We start from the raw sequence: 11,960 nt of genomic DNA, 5'->3' as shown, positions 1-11,960 counted from the left end.
CCCCCCCCCCCCCCCCCGCCCCGGGTTGGCCCAGCCCCAGCCGGCCCCTGGGCACTCAGAACCCACCGGCCTCTCCCACCCATGTCTGGGGCAGGAAGTTCCCCAACATTGAGGATCAGTCGGAGTCCCCATCCCTCCGGCTGCTGGAGAAGAAGAAGGAGGCTAAGCTCATGCACCACGCTATGGAGCAGAAGAAGGAGGTGGGGAGGCAGGCGCGGAGTGCGGGAAGGCTGCGGGGTTCAGAGCCTGAGGACGGGAACCCCCCATTTTGTGGGTGGCAGTGGCTGGAGCCAGAAGTCCTGCACGAAGCTTCTGGGTTCCCTCCGAGGAGAGAGAAAGGATCTGAGTCTTGGGGGTAGCAGGGTCCTGGGACGCCCTGCTCCGACCGACCCTGGCATGGGGTGGAAGGTGGGAGGCCTGGGGGCAGAGGCCCTAGGGCAGGAGGTGCGGGGGCCCTCCTGACCTCTCTGTGCCCCCACCCCAAGACATTCCAGCGCAGAATGGAAACCCTGAACCTCCGCTGGGAGGAGCTGAGCATCAAGGAGGCCCAGCTGAAGGCCCACATCCGGAAGTTTGAGCAGTTCATCCAGGTATGAGGGGCCCCACGCTGCAAATCGCGGCTCCTCCCCCTCCTCCCTGTCCCCCTCTTCCCCCTTCCTCCTGCTCCTCTTCTTCAACCCCCTCCCTCCTCCTCCCCTTCATCCCCCCCACTTCTTTCCTCCTCCCCCCCTTCTCCCTCCTTCTCCCCCTCCACCTCTCCTCCTCCCCTCTGCTGCTTCTCCTCCCCACCCACCTCCTCCCCCTCCTTCTTGCTTTTGCTGACTCCTCACCCTGGGTTAGCATCTCTTCCCTGCTCAACACGGCCTGGGGCTGCTCCCTTTATGTCCCCACTCATTACGGTTTGTAATTTCCTGTTTCCCTGTCAGTTCGGGCCCTTCTAGACTGCGGTTTACCATTTCCTCGCCTGTGCCTGGTACATACAATGTCTCTGGGGAATGAATGAATGAACGGGGGAGGATGACAGGCAGGGCTGGGCACGTGCAGAGAGGAATCAGACAGGGCTTCAGTCCCCGCCGCCTACCCACCCCTCTGTCCTTGTGCTGACTGACGGTCCAGGTTGAAGGACCAGGCCCCAGAGTCCATCAGAGAAGACGCCTCTCAATCAGTCCTTAGAGGAGCGATCTGACCACCCCGATTTCTCCACACCAGCTCCAGCCAGCCCTGATGGAGCCCTGAGGGGGCCTGGCCCAGCTCCATGGGGAAGCCCTGGCCTCCGCTCTGGGGTGGGGGTGGGGGGCTGCTCTTGGGCAGCTCCTGTCTTCTCTGCGCCTCGTGCAGGTGGGAGAGGAGGCTGATGGGCCTGGCACATTCTCCAGGGGTCGAGTCCTCCTTACTGGCCAGAGAAAAGCTAGTGGCGTGGGTGGGACGGCAGGAAATGAGAGAGCTTCTCCAAGGGCTGCTGGAGGCCCAGCAGCCTGGCAATCCCGGAAAACTGTCACCAGCACAGATGCCTGGGACTCTGTGCTTGCAACAGGCCTGGTGGGGGAGGCCCAGCAACTGCATTTTTAAAAAGCTTCCCAGGGGATTTTGATGCACAGTTGGACTGGTTTAGGGGACCCTGGGTCCTGTCCTGGGCTCTCGGGGCAGAGTGCGAACCCTCCCTGGGCCTTCTCCACCTGCCTCCCAACGTCCTCCTCCGTGTGGCCTCACGGGAGCCCCTGAAGAGGGACAGGAGCCACACAGGTGCCCTTTGAGGGTGCGAGTGCCCCCTGATCATGCGGGGAGGGCTTTGCAGAATGAAGGAGAAGGGGGTGTCAGCCCGACCGCCCTTTCTTCGGGGACATCTGTCGTCTGCACCGTCGGCTCTGGCCTCAGCCTGATGCCAGTCTGAGCTACGGGGACGGGCTGTCGGGAACGGCCTCACCCTGCCAGGACCGTCTCCTGTCCCCGCTCCCTAGGGCTGTGGCGCAGTTGCCCAGGGCCTCTCCTTTCTCCAGTTGGAGAAATGGAGGCACCAAGTACCAAGCACCAAATGGGGAGAAAATCCGGGCCTCCTCGCCCACGGTGGCCCAGCGATCCCTGCCCATCCCCGGCAGACAGAGGGGAGGACAGGCCCAGGGTCCCACGGGTGCCCCCTCGCCCCCGGCCCAGGAGAATGACCAGAAGCGGATCCGCGCCCTGAAGAAAGCCAACAAGGAGCGGGAGCTGAAGAGGCAGCGCGTGCGCGAGCTGGCCAAGGCCAAGCAGGAGATGGCCGCGCTGCGGCTGGAGCACCAGCGGCTGAGCTCGAAGCTGCAGGACTACTCCATCTTCAACAAGTACCTGGAGAAGGTGGTGGAGAACTCAGAGGTGAGGGGGGGGGCGGAGCAGAGGCCTCCCCTGGGCCTGGGGCCAGCGGGGGCGCTGCACAGGGTGGTCGCTGGGCTCGGACCAGGCAGCTGGGAGAGGCTGGCGAGGGGGGCTCTTGGGCTGGTCTCTCTGGGGTCCGAGCTCTGCCCGTGCATCTGGGTGACCGTCTGTGTGGGTGGCGTGTTGGGGGAGCGAGGTTTCGCTTGGCACCGCCAGTGTCCAGCTTTGCCTGCAGCGGGATGCGGGATGCGCCGGCACCCACCCCTGCTCCCCCTCCTCCCTGCTGAGTTTCGTTTACCTGCGAGCCCACGGAGAGAGGAAGGGAAGGAAACTGGCAGACACCCAGCCCAGTGCAGAGCTGGAGAGCGCAGTGGACAGGCCTGGCCCAGGGCTGGTGCGAGCCTCCTTGAAACAGAGCTTTGCCCTTTCCTCCGGTCTCCTCCCCTGTCCTGTCTACCCTCCTCCCACCTCTGGCCCTTTCCCCTCAGCCTCCTCCAGGGGGATCCTCTTCCCAGCTTCTTCCTTAAATGGTCCTCGGGTCTTTGGCCCTGACCTTCCACTTTTCTCCTTGAGCAATTTGTGGGGCCTCCCATGGATGCCTCCCACGCCCCCATGTGACAGCAGCAGGCAGGGCCCCTCACCGGGGGAGCCAGGTATGGGGTATGCCCTCTGGGGGTGTGCATCAGTGTCCTGAGGGCGGCACCCCGGGGAGACAAAGGATGGACCGCTTTCTAAAGTCCCAGATAATTTCTAAGGTCCCGGGTTAGAACTAATTTACGTATGCGAAGCCCAGATCTGTGTTAAGTGTTCCATTCTCAGGGTACCTATTGTACAATGAATGGTCCGTTCATAATGGGGGGGGGACTATACACCAAAGCAGCAGATCAATTATAGGAGGGGACTCCGATTCAGAGCTGGGGACAGTGTGTCGTACCCCCGAGCAGCTTGGCCTGTGTCTGGCTCTGAGCTTCATGCCCTATCCTCACGGTCGGGAGTCCCCGGCTCAGCTCTCCCGCTTCCTGCCCCCACGGCTGCCAGTCTTCCCACTGTGTGTGTCCAGCGCTGTGAATGGCGTGGCCTCCCACCCTCAGTCCTGCCGTTGCGGGGCCTCCTCCTCGCCTCCTCCCCCTACTCCCTCCCTGCAGCCCATCGATCAGCAGATCTGGTCTATTCTGCCTCCTAAGTATTTCTGGAATCCAGCCCCTGCCCCTTCCTCATCCAGACCCTCAGGGCCCCTCATGCGGGAGTTCAGCACAGCCTTTATTCCTGGCCACCAGCCTGTCCCACGCTCTCCCAGCGGGATCTCCCGCCCCTCTTTCTTCCCCTCTCTTTCCTTCTTCCGCTAAGTCTTTCAGAATATTTTAAACACACCGAAAGGCATAGAGAGATAGATAACAGCACCCGGGTATGCATTGCACCTTGTCAAATCTTCATATATCCCCCAAATGGCTTCCAGTTCTTTTTTCTTAAATAAGACACTACCGCTCATTGAAACCCCTGTGGGCCCGCCTTCCAAGCCCCCTTCTTCTTCCCCTCTCCGAGGAGGCCACCACCATCCTGATTTTTAAGCCGCTCGTGCTCAGGTCTGCTATTATTTTGGCAACAGGGTACACATCCATAAACTCTGAAGGGTATTGTTACGTGTCCCCTCGTGACTTGCTTTTTCTGATCAAAGATGCTTTTTCTTAAAAATAAAAAAAAAACAATCACCTTTTCGTTATGGAAAATTTCAAACATATACAAAAATAGAATCATCCATGGAACGCCCGTTACTCATCACCTAATTCCGACAATTATCGACTCATCAAATCATCCCCCAACCTTCCCACCTCTGCCATTTTGAAGCAAATGACATTTTTTTTCATCTGTATTTCAGTATGTGACGTTTAAGACGAGGTCAATACCGTTGTCGCACCCCGTAAAAATGGGATCGTGATTGCTTAATACCAAGTCTGCGGTTGATGATAAACGTTCCCCAACTGTTGCATACACGCTTTGTTTGTTCCAACGGGGGTCCAACCAAGGTCCCCACGAGGTATTTGGTTGATACGTTTGTGTCTCGAGTGTCACAGACATTCTGATGTTGATCCAAAGAAGCCAAACAGAGAAGAGGACCTACGTACGGTCCCACCAATAGATTTAAAAACAAGTAAGAGTGACTCTTTGGTGATAGAAGCCACAATTTTGGTTTCTTTGGTGGTGGAGGCAGATCCTGAGCGGAAGGGGGTGAAGGACCCTTTTCGGGGGCCGGAAATGTTCTGTCATCTCTCCTGCACGTATTAGCTAGGAAATTACCACGGAGAAAGACTTCATCAAGAGAATCTAGCCTTCATCAGCGGTTTGATTACTTTGTGAGTCTTAGCGGAAAAGCTCGTTAAGTGCTTGATTCTTAATTACGGGTTTCGGATTCATGAGCTGGTTCTCTGGCACCCTCCAAAGCTGACCCGTCGTGCTGTTAGTATGTTATGAGTTCATGGACTGTGGATGTATCTGGGATGTGTCGCTGCTTTGCACTTATCCTTACTGATGTGCAAAGCGTCCCATCCTTACACAGCGGGAGCCTCTTCAAGTTCGAACCTGTGTCCTTTGCACACCAGCCCCCAGCACTGGACAGGTGCTCCTGGCAGCCTCATTCGTTTTAACTGTCGCATGCTGTTGCATGGTGTGTGTACTCGGCGAACCTTCGGAAATGCAGATATAAAGTTCTCTCTCTGCTTCCTAAAACCCTTTAACAGAGGAAGTCCGCACTCCTCCTCCCCGGGGGTTACCGGGCACTTTTGTCACTTCCCCCGGCTGGATCGGTCCGTCCCCATCTTGAACGCAGGCTATTCAAACTAAGCTCCCATGAGCACCGTGAATAGGCCCCATGCACCCATGGTCTGTCAGCGGCTGCTCCGTCTGTCTGTCCTCACCTTCCCCCACCTGCCCTTGGCTGGCCAGCTTCCGTTCATACCTCTGGTCACATTGCAGCCATTCTTTCCCCCCAGGAAACCTTTCCTGGCTGTTCCCCCCTCCTCTAATGCTGAGGTGGGCGGTCCTTCCCCGCAGAGGCATTATGGATAGAAAGGCCAGAGCTCACACCGCCTTCTGGAGGGGGGGGTGGTGACCGGCAAGTTCAGGTCAGAGTGTCGGGCACCATGCTGGAGGAGGCCTTGGCCCCGCCTGGCAGGCCAAGCCCCCCCCCCCCACTGGTACCGTCTCCAGCCCCCACTGGAGGGGACCTCAGCACATGTGAACAAATTCCAGAAAGCCTTATGCTGAAGATATTCCCGCACATTTGCGACCAGCACCCCCTTCCCCATCATAGATAGGGCTTATCACTCCGTGTTGTAACTCTTCCCTTGCCTGTCTCTCCTCCGTCCACACCAGCCCAAGTTGTAGGCTTCCTAAGAGCAGGGTCTGGCTTCCTTATCTCCTGCTCCGTCCCTCGCATTCAGCATACTGCCGGGCTCATAAGCGGTTCTCGGTCCGTTCTTGTTGGACAGGGTAATTATTGCCTTGGGAGACATCTCAAAATGCACCACCTCAACCCCTGAACCCCAGCCAGCAATCCTCTAGAATCACCTGGGGGGCGTGTTTGCAAAATTCAGGTGCCAGGGACCACCTCGGACCTGTTTATTAAAATGAATCTCTTGGGGCGCCTGGGTGGCTAGGTCAGTTAAGCGTCTGCCTAAGGCTCAGGTGATGATCGAGTCCTGGGATCGAGCCCTGAGTGTCCGCCTCTCTGCTCAGCGGGAGTCTGCTCCTCCCTCTCCCCCTGCTTGTGCTTTCTCGCTCCCTCACTCTCAAATAAATAAATAAAATCATAAATACATAAAATCATAAATAAATAAACAAATACATAAATAAATAAAATTACTCTCTTGGGGGTGGAGCCCGACAGGTGTCCTTTTTAAAGCTCCCAGGTGATGCCCACATGCCAACCGAGGACCCCAGCTCCAACTGCAGGTGCCCCCAATACAGGGCCCATGGCCCATACCAACCCAGGAGGGCGAGCAGGTGGACTCCAACGTCCTCACGGCCTCTGCCCTTTGACCTTTGCCTAGGGTCTCCCAGCTAGGCTGAGGCATCGAGGCAGGGAGTTGGCAGGCGGGACTCCGCCGTCGGCCCTGGGGCAGGGGGCGGGGTGCAGATGCAATGCAGTGATGGGAGCCCCCCGCCCCGCAGTTCGAGGAGATCCACGAGGTGATTTCGCGCTACAAGACGCTGGTGAGCATGCACCAGGACCTGATGCATTCGGCGCAGGAGGGCCAGGAGAAGATCGAGCGCGCCAAGGCGCGGCTGGCGCGCTACATGGAGGAGAAGGACGACGAGATCTTGCAGCACAACAACGAGCTGGCGCGTCTGCAGATGCGCTTTGACCGCGCCCGCAGCGACGTCATCATCTGGGTGAACACGGTGGTCCGGGGGGTGGGGGGGTGGAGGTGGGGAGGAAGTGCCTGGGGGCTTCTGGGCACGGGGGAGGGGCGGCGGGGTGAGCGCGGGACACCCACCCACACGTGCGCACACACGCCTGCTCACGTCCTGGCGCCACCCCCTCCCCAGGAGTCTCGCTGGGCGCACATCCAGAACACCGCCGCCAAGAAGACCCTCTTGCTTGGCACCATTAAGATGGCGACGCTGAACCTCTTCCAGATTGTGAGCAAGCAGCTGAAGGAGACCGCCACCGTGTCTCTGGAGGACACGCACAGACAGCTGGACATGGTAAGAGGCGGCGCAGTGCCCTGGCCAGCTGGGTCTACCGAGCTAAGAGGGTTGTCCCTCCGTCCAAGGCAAGAATGAGCCCCACAGAACAGTGGTTCTCAAATTTAACAGGATCAGAATCCCCTGGGGGCTGGGAGTGTTGGCTGGGCCCCAGCCCCAGAGTGTCTGACTCAATAGGTCTGAGATGAGAACCCATGAATTCCCATTTTTCAACAAGTTCCCAGGTGATGGTGCTGGTCTGAGACCCCCCCCCCCCATTAGCGCGGACACCCTGTTGGCCGTAGTCAACACGACCAATGGCAGGGACCCACTACTGAATTCAGTATTTGTGCAAAACAGTCTTACTGAGTCCTAGAAAGAGGCTGAAGGCTCGTGCCCAAGGTCCACTCTTGGGGGAGAGAGAAAATTGGGGGTTGGGGGGGTAGGGGGAGGAATCAGCAAGTTGAGGGAAGTGTTAGGGTCTTATTAGTACCAATCTGACGTTTTCTCTTTGAAGTAACTGAAAGGAGGGGCGCCTGCCGGGTGGGTCAGTCAGTTAACTATCTGCCTCCGGCTTAGGTCGTCATTCCAGGGTGCTGGGATCGAGCCCAATGTGGGGCTCCCTGCTCAGCGGGGTTCTGCTTCTCCCTCTCCCTCTGCCCCTTCCCCTGCTCATGGGCTCTCTCGCTCTCTCTCTCAAACAAATAAAATCTAGTTTAAAAAAAATTTTTTTAAATAATCAAGTAACTGAAAGGAAATTGGAAAGCAAATACCTTTCTCACTGTATGATTGAAAGGAGTTCGATGCCACGCGCACGCACTACCCCCAAATCATCTCACTTCTGACCACAGGTGCACATCTCCCACCGTTGGGGAAACTCCATGCGGGCAGACGCATTAGCCATGCTTCTCGTGACATGCAGAGAATCATGACTAATTCTTCATTCCTTTGACAAAAGCCTCGAGCCCTGCCATGAAATAATACAATGTAAGCTCCAGAAGGCTGGGATTTGTGTTTGTCTCGTTCCTAACTGTATCTCAGTATATAGAACAGTGCCTGGCACACAGTAGGTGCTCCATAAGTGGTGAATGAGTATGACACACAAGCCAATAAAAGCCATGGACTGGAAGGTACTTGCCCTGTTTAACAACAACAAAAAAGTGAAACTTGGGGCACCCAGGGGGCTCAGTCGGTTAAGCATCCAGCTCTTGGTTTCAGCTCAGGTCATGCTCTCAGGGTCATGAGATCGAGTCCCTCGTGGGGCTCTGCACTCAGCGGGGAGTCTGCTTGAGCAAAGTCTGATCAGCAAAGTCTGATTCTCAGACTTTTTTGGTATCGGGAGACCTGCACACTCTTTTTTTTTTTTTTAAAGATTTTATTTATTTGACAGAGATAGAGACAGCCAGTGAGAGAGGGAACACAAGCAGGGGGAGTGGGAGAGGAAGATGCAGGCTCACAGCGGAGGAGCCTGATGCGGGGCTCGATCCCATAACGCTGGGATCACGCCCTGAGCCGAAGGCAGACGCTTAACCGCTGTGCCACCCAGGCGCCCCATGACCTGCACACTCTTAACATTGAAGACCCCCAAAGAGCTTTTGTCTCTATGTGTTATACTATTGATATTTACCATATTAGAAACTCAAGCAGAAAAATTAAAGAATTCATTTTTCAATGACGAGAAGGAGCCTGTCAACATCAATGGCCTGCTTGATGAAAAACACGTTTTCGAAACAATACTTCATGGGACAAGTCACACTTTCACAAATCCGTTTAATGTCTGGCTTCACGGACGACAGGTGGATTCTGCTCTCAGCCCTATGTCATGGAAAAACCCAATCTGATAAAAAGCCGCTGTGCACTCATGAGAGACACAAACAAGTGATGTCTTCTTGTTATTTGCACTCTCGATTTTGACCCCTCTCAGCCTCAGTTTGCTTTTACAGGAACACTTCCTACTGCTCAAGTTGTTATTTTAAAAACGTCCCACTGCGTTCCTGTGAGACGTGAGCCTATGGACAGAATTGCATATGATCAACTAGCCCAAAACAGTTAAAAACAAGGACCCAGGAGAATTAAGGGGACAACCGAAGGTCCAGGCAGGAGCAAGACCTACAGACTGCAGATTCTTGGATTACAAAGGACAGAAGGTCAAGAGGGCCAGTAGCTGGTCTCGCACCTCCTGACGACAAGAAGGAAAAGCCACACATAGATCTTGTACCAAAATGAGAAAACCTAGGTGTGCCCGGAGCAAACCTTTTTCCAGTGCTTGATTCTAATTGAAGTTTCCCAAGGAGGCTGCAGAGACTTCCAGCGCATGACGTCCCCAGCGACATCCCTATGACACCCAAGCACGAGCTCTGGAACGCAGCCATTTCTCTAGAACTTAGGAGTGTGGTCCCGGAGTACAACGTAGGAAGCATGATTCTGCAAAAGGCTGAATTTGAATTCAACGGTACTGTGTCACAGAAGGTCCAGGGTGATCCCTGAACGAAACCCAAGCTCTGGAGCGCCATTTCCCTAATTGTGCTCAGCAAATCCTAGACGCCCAAGAGGTGGTGAGTTTCCTAGGGGGAAATCAAAGGCATTCGCAGACTAATAGGTTTGGAAAACTCTCAGAGAAGCAAAGCTGGACCGTCTTTACACACAGGACTTCATCATCTTTGCTGTGGTTCTGCCCTGAGACTGTCCAAGCAGATAACATTTCTAAAGCTAACTTGACCACAGAACCCTTTCTGTGGTGTGTGATCACTGGTTATAAGAACATAGTTTGGGAAATTCTGGGCTTGTCTCTTCCGGAACCCTGGGGAAGATACTTTAATTCACGGACTCTTTGTTTCCTCTTTTGCAAAACAGGAATTGTATCCATAATAGTAACAGTATTCCTGGCAGACAGGGTTGTTGAGAGTTTGGGAACATATGTGTAGTCCCATCTCCAGGAACATTCTTGAAAGGAGAGATTTTAGAACTGAGGTCTTAGAGACCATCAAGGCCAACCTGTTCTCCCCCTTCCCTTTTTGAAGACGAGGAAGCCGAGTCCCAGAAAGATGAACGGATTTCCCCAGGAGACCAGGTCCCCACGTGGCGCAGAAACGTATGTTCTTTGAAACACAAGCTAGTGAACAGAACTCGGGCTTCCCTCCATGACTCGGTATTGTCAAAACGGGCATCCGTTCTGGGTTCCAAGTAAATGCCCCCTGAAGGCTATTAAATTGTGGGTAGCCATCTCCCCCAATACTGCTGGCCCCCACCAGAGGCTTCTAGAGTCAGAGTCTGCTCAGCAGCCCCTCGTCTGTATCCTCCGTCAGACTGTCCACTGTTCTTTTTCATACTGTCACCGCGTCAGCCCCCAGGAGCTCCCTGTGTGTGCCTTCCGCTCTGCTAAGCCTGATGCTTTAACTGAAATTACTGTCAAGTAAGGGAAAGTTAAAGGCCTCAAGAAGTCAGTCCAGCGAAGCAGTGACTCCTTCCAGGTTGTGCCCCGACGTGCTCCGTGTGGAGACGGGGCGGCCTGGTGCTGGGTGGGCTAACTCGGGCCCCCTTGCCTTGTTAGATTCAGCAGTTTATCCAGGATCTGTCGGACATCTGGGCGGAGGTGAAGAAGAAGGAACAACAGCAAGTCCGGGTGTAAGGAGCCGCTGCGGTTCCAGGATGTTCTGAGACAGAGACTGAGAGAGGATAGGTTCCCGGTGAGCTTGTGGTCCCGTCAGCCCAGTCCAGCCGTCTGGGACCCCTGTGCCTTTCTGCTGGCGAACACCCTGCCATTTCCCCCCCTCAGGCCTCAGTCCCTCCCATCCCTGAAAACATTAAATTCTGTAAGAGGTCTGTTTATAAGTTCTGTCTCTTTTCGGCTTATTCACGGAGAAGATGGCCCATCGAGGGGAGAAAAGCACCCCCTCTTGAAGCTGGTCACTTAGGCAGCCCAGGGACTAGAAAACAAATCTCACGCCTGGCATGTCCCAGGCTTTGGAGTTGCACGCAGAAATAGACCAGGAGCGGGGTGAGTACATAGGACCCTTCTTTCCTCTATAACCTCAAAAAAAATTTTTTTAAAGTTGGGGTTTGTAACTGGGGTTCAAAGACTCAGTAGAAACTATGAAGACAGCTTCCCAAGTCAGAGTTCACAGGTGGTAAGTCAAGGACGGTCCCCAAGCTAGAGACCAAGCCCTGCTCCCCTCCCCGCTGTGACCCTACAACAGGCAGTGTGGTACCCGGGGCGCTAATATGGGAATAGCAGGCAGGCTGCCGAGGCCTCTCAGCCGGCTGGAAAGATGGTTGGAAACCAGCAAAACTCGGGCGCCTGGGGGGCTCAGTCGGTGAAGCGTCTGCCTTCAGCTCAGGTCATGATCTCAGGGTCATGGGATCGAGCCCCACGTCGGGGCTCCCTGCTCCACGGGGAGCCTGCTTCTCCCTCTCCTCCCCTCTCGCTATCTGGTCTCTCCCAAATAAATAAATAAAATCTTAAAGGAAAAAAAAAAGAAACCAGCAAAACTGAACTGCGTAGAGATAAATGTAAAGTTACGCACTCAGGGTCAAAAGCTCAAGATGATTAGGTCAGATCAGAGACCAGACAAAGCAAACAGCATTTATTGGACATATATTCATGCACACATCATCTACGTCTTCTCTGTCTTCCGGAGCAGCACACCTGCTCAGGGACAGGGACCCCGGCTACAGATGACGAGGTCAGGAGTCACAATGGGTCACCACCGGCCCTGGCCCGTGCTCCCTCCACCAGGCTGCTTCTCAGAAGGTGGGGGCACTGTTGCCTTCCCCTCCAAAGCCGGTAGCACAGCAGGACGGAACAAGGGACCCAGGGGCCTGCGGGGTCTCTGCTGAGAGCGTGGGGCAGCAGGTAGCTCTCGCTCTGTATACACCAGCTAACAGGTGCGCGCTCCACTTCGGACCAGCCGTATTGGCAGCAGCTGCGA

At 55.3% G+C, this 11,960-nt stretch overlaps 1 protein-coding gene across 1 annotated transcript in view; it reads left to right on the top strand.

Annotated features, from left to right (window-relative positions):
* CCDC42 (coiled-coil domain containing 42) overlaps positions 1-10,901 on the top strand; it is a 12,098-nt gene extending 1,197 nt beyond the window's left edge. The window contains exons 2-7 of the mRNA XM_040628227.1: positions 95-200; positions 486-590; positions 2,152-2,349; positions 6,517-6,738; positions 6,895-7,053; positions 10,583-10,901. Of these exons, the coding sequence (XP_040484161.1) occupies positions 95-200; positions 486-590; positions 2,152-2,349; positions 6,517-6,738; positions 6,895-7,053; positions 10,583-10,660 (868 nt within the window). The 3' untranslated portion in view covers positions 10,661-10,901. The remainder of the gene's footprint in view (positions 1-94; positions 201-485; positions 591-2,151; positions 2,350-6,516; positions 6,739-6,894; positions 7,054-10,582) is intronic.
* Positions 10,902-11,960: the final 1,059 nt, after the last annotated feature.

This window comes from Ursus maritimus, unplaced genomic scaffold, assembly GCF_017311325.1.
Source record: "Ursus maritimus isolate PB19 unplaced genomic scaffold, ASM1731132v1 scaffold_14, whole genome shotgun sequence".
Lineage (NCBI taxonomy): Eukaryota > Metazoa > Chordata > Mammalia > Carnivora > Ursidae > Ursus > Ursus maritimus.
Note: the sequence above shows the minus strand (reverse complement) of the source record. Positions and strands in the feature narration are given on the sequence as shown.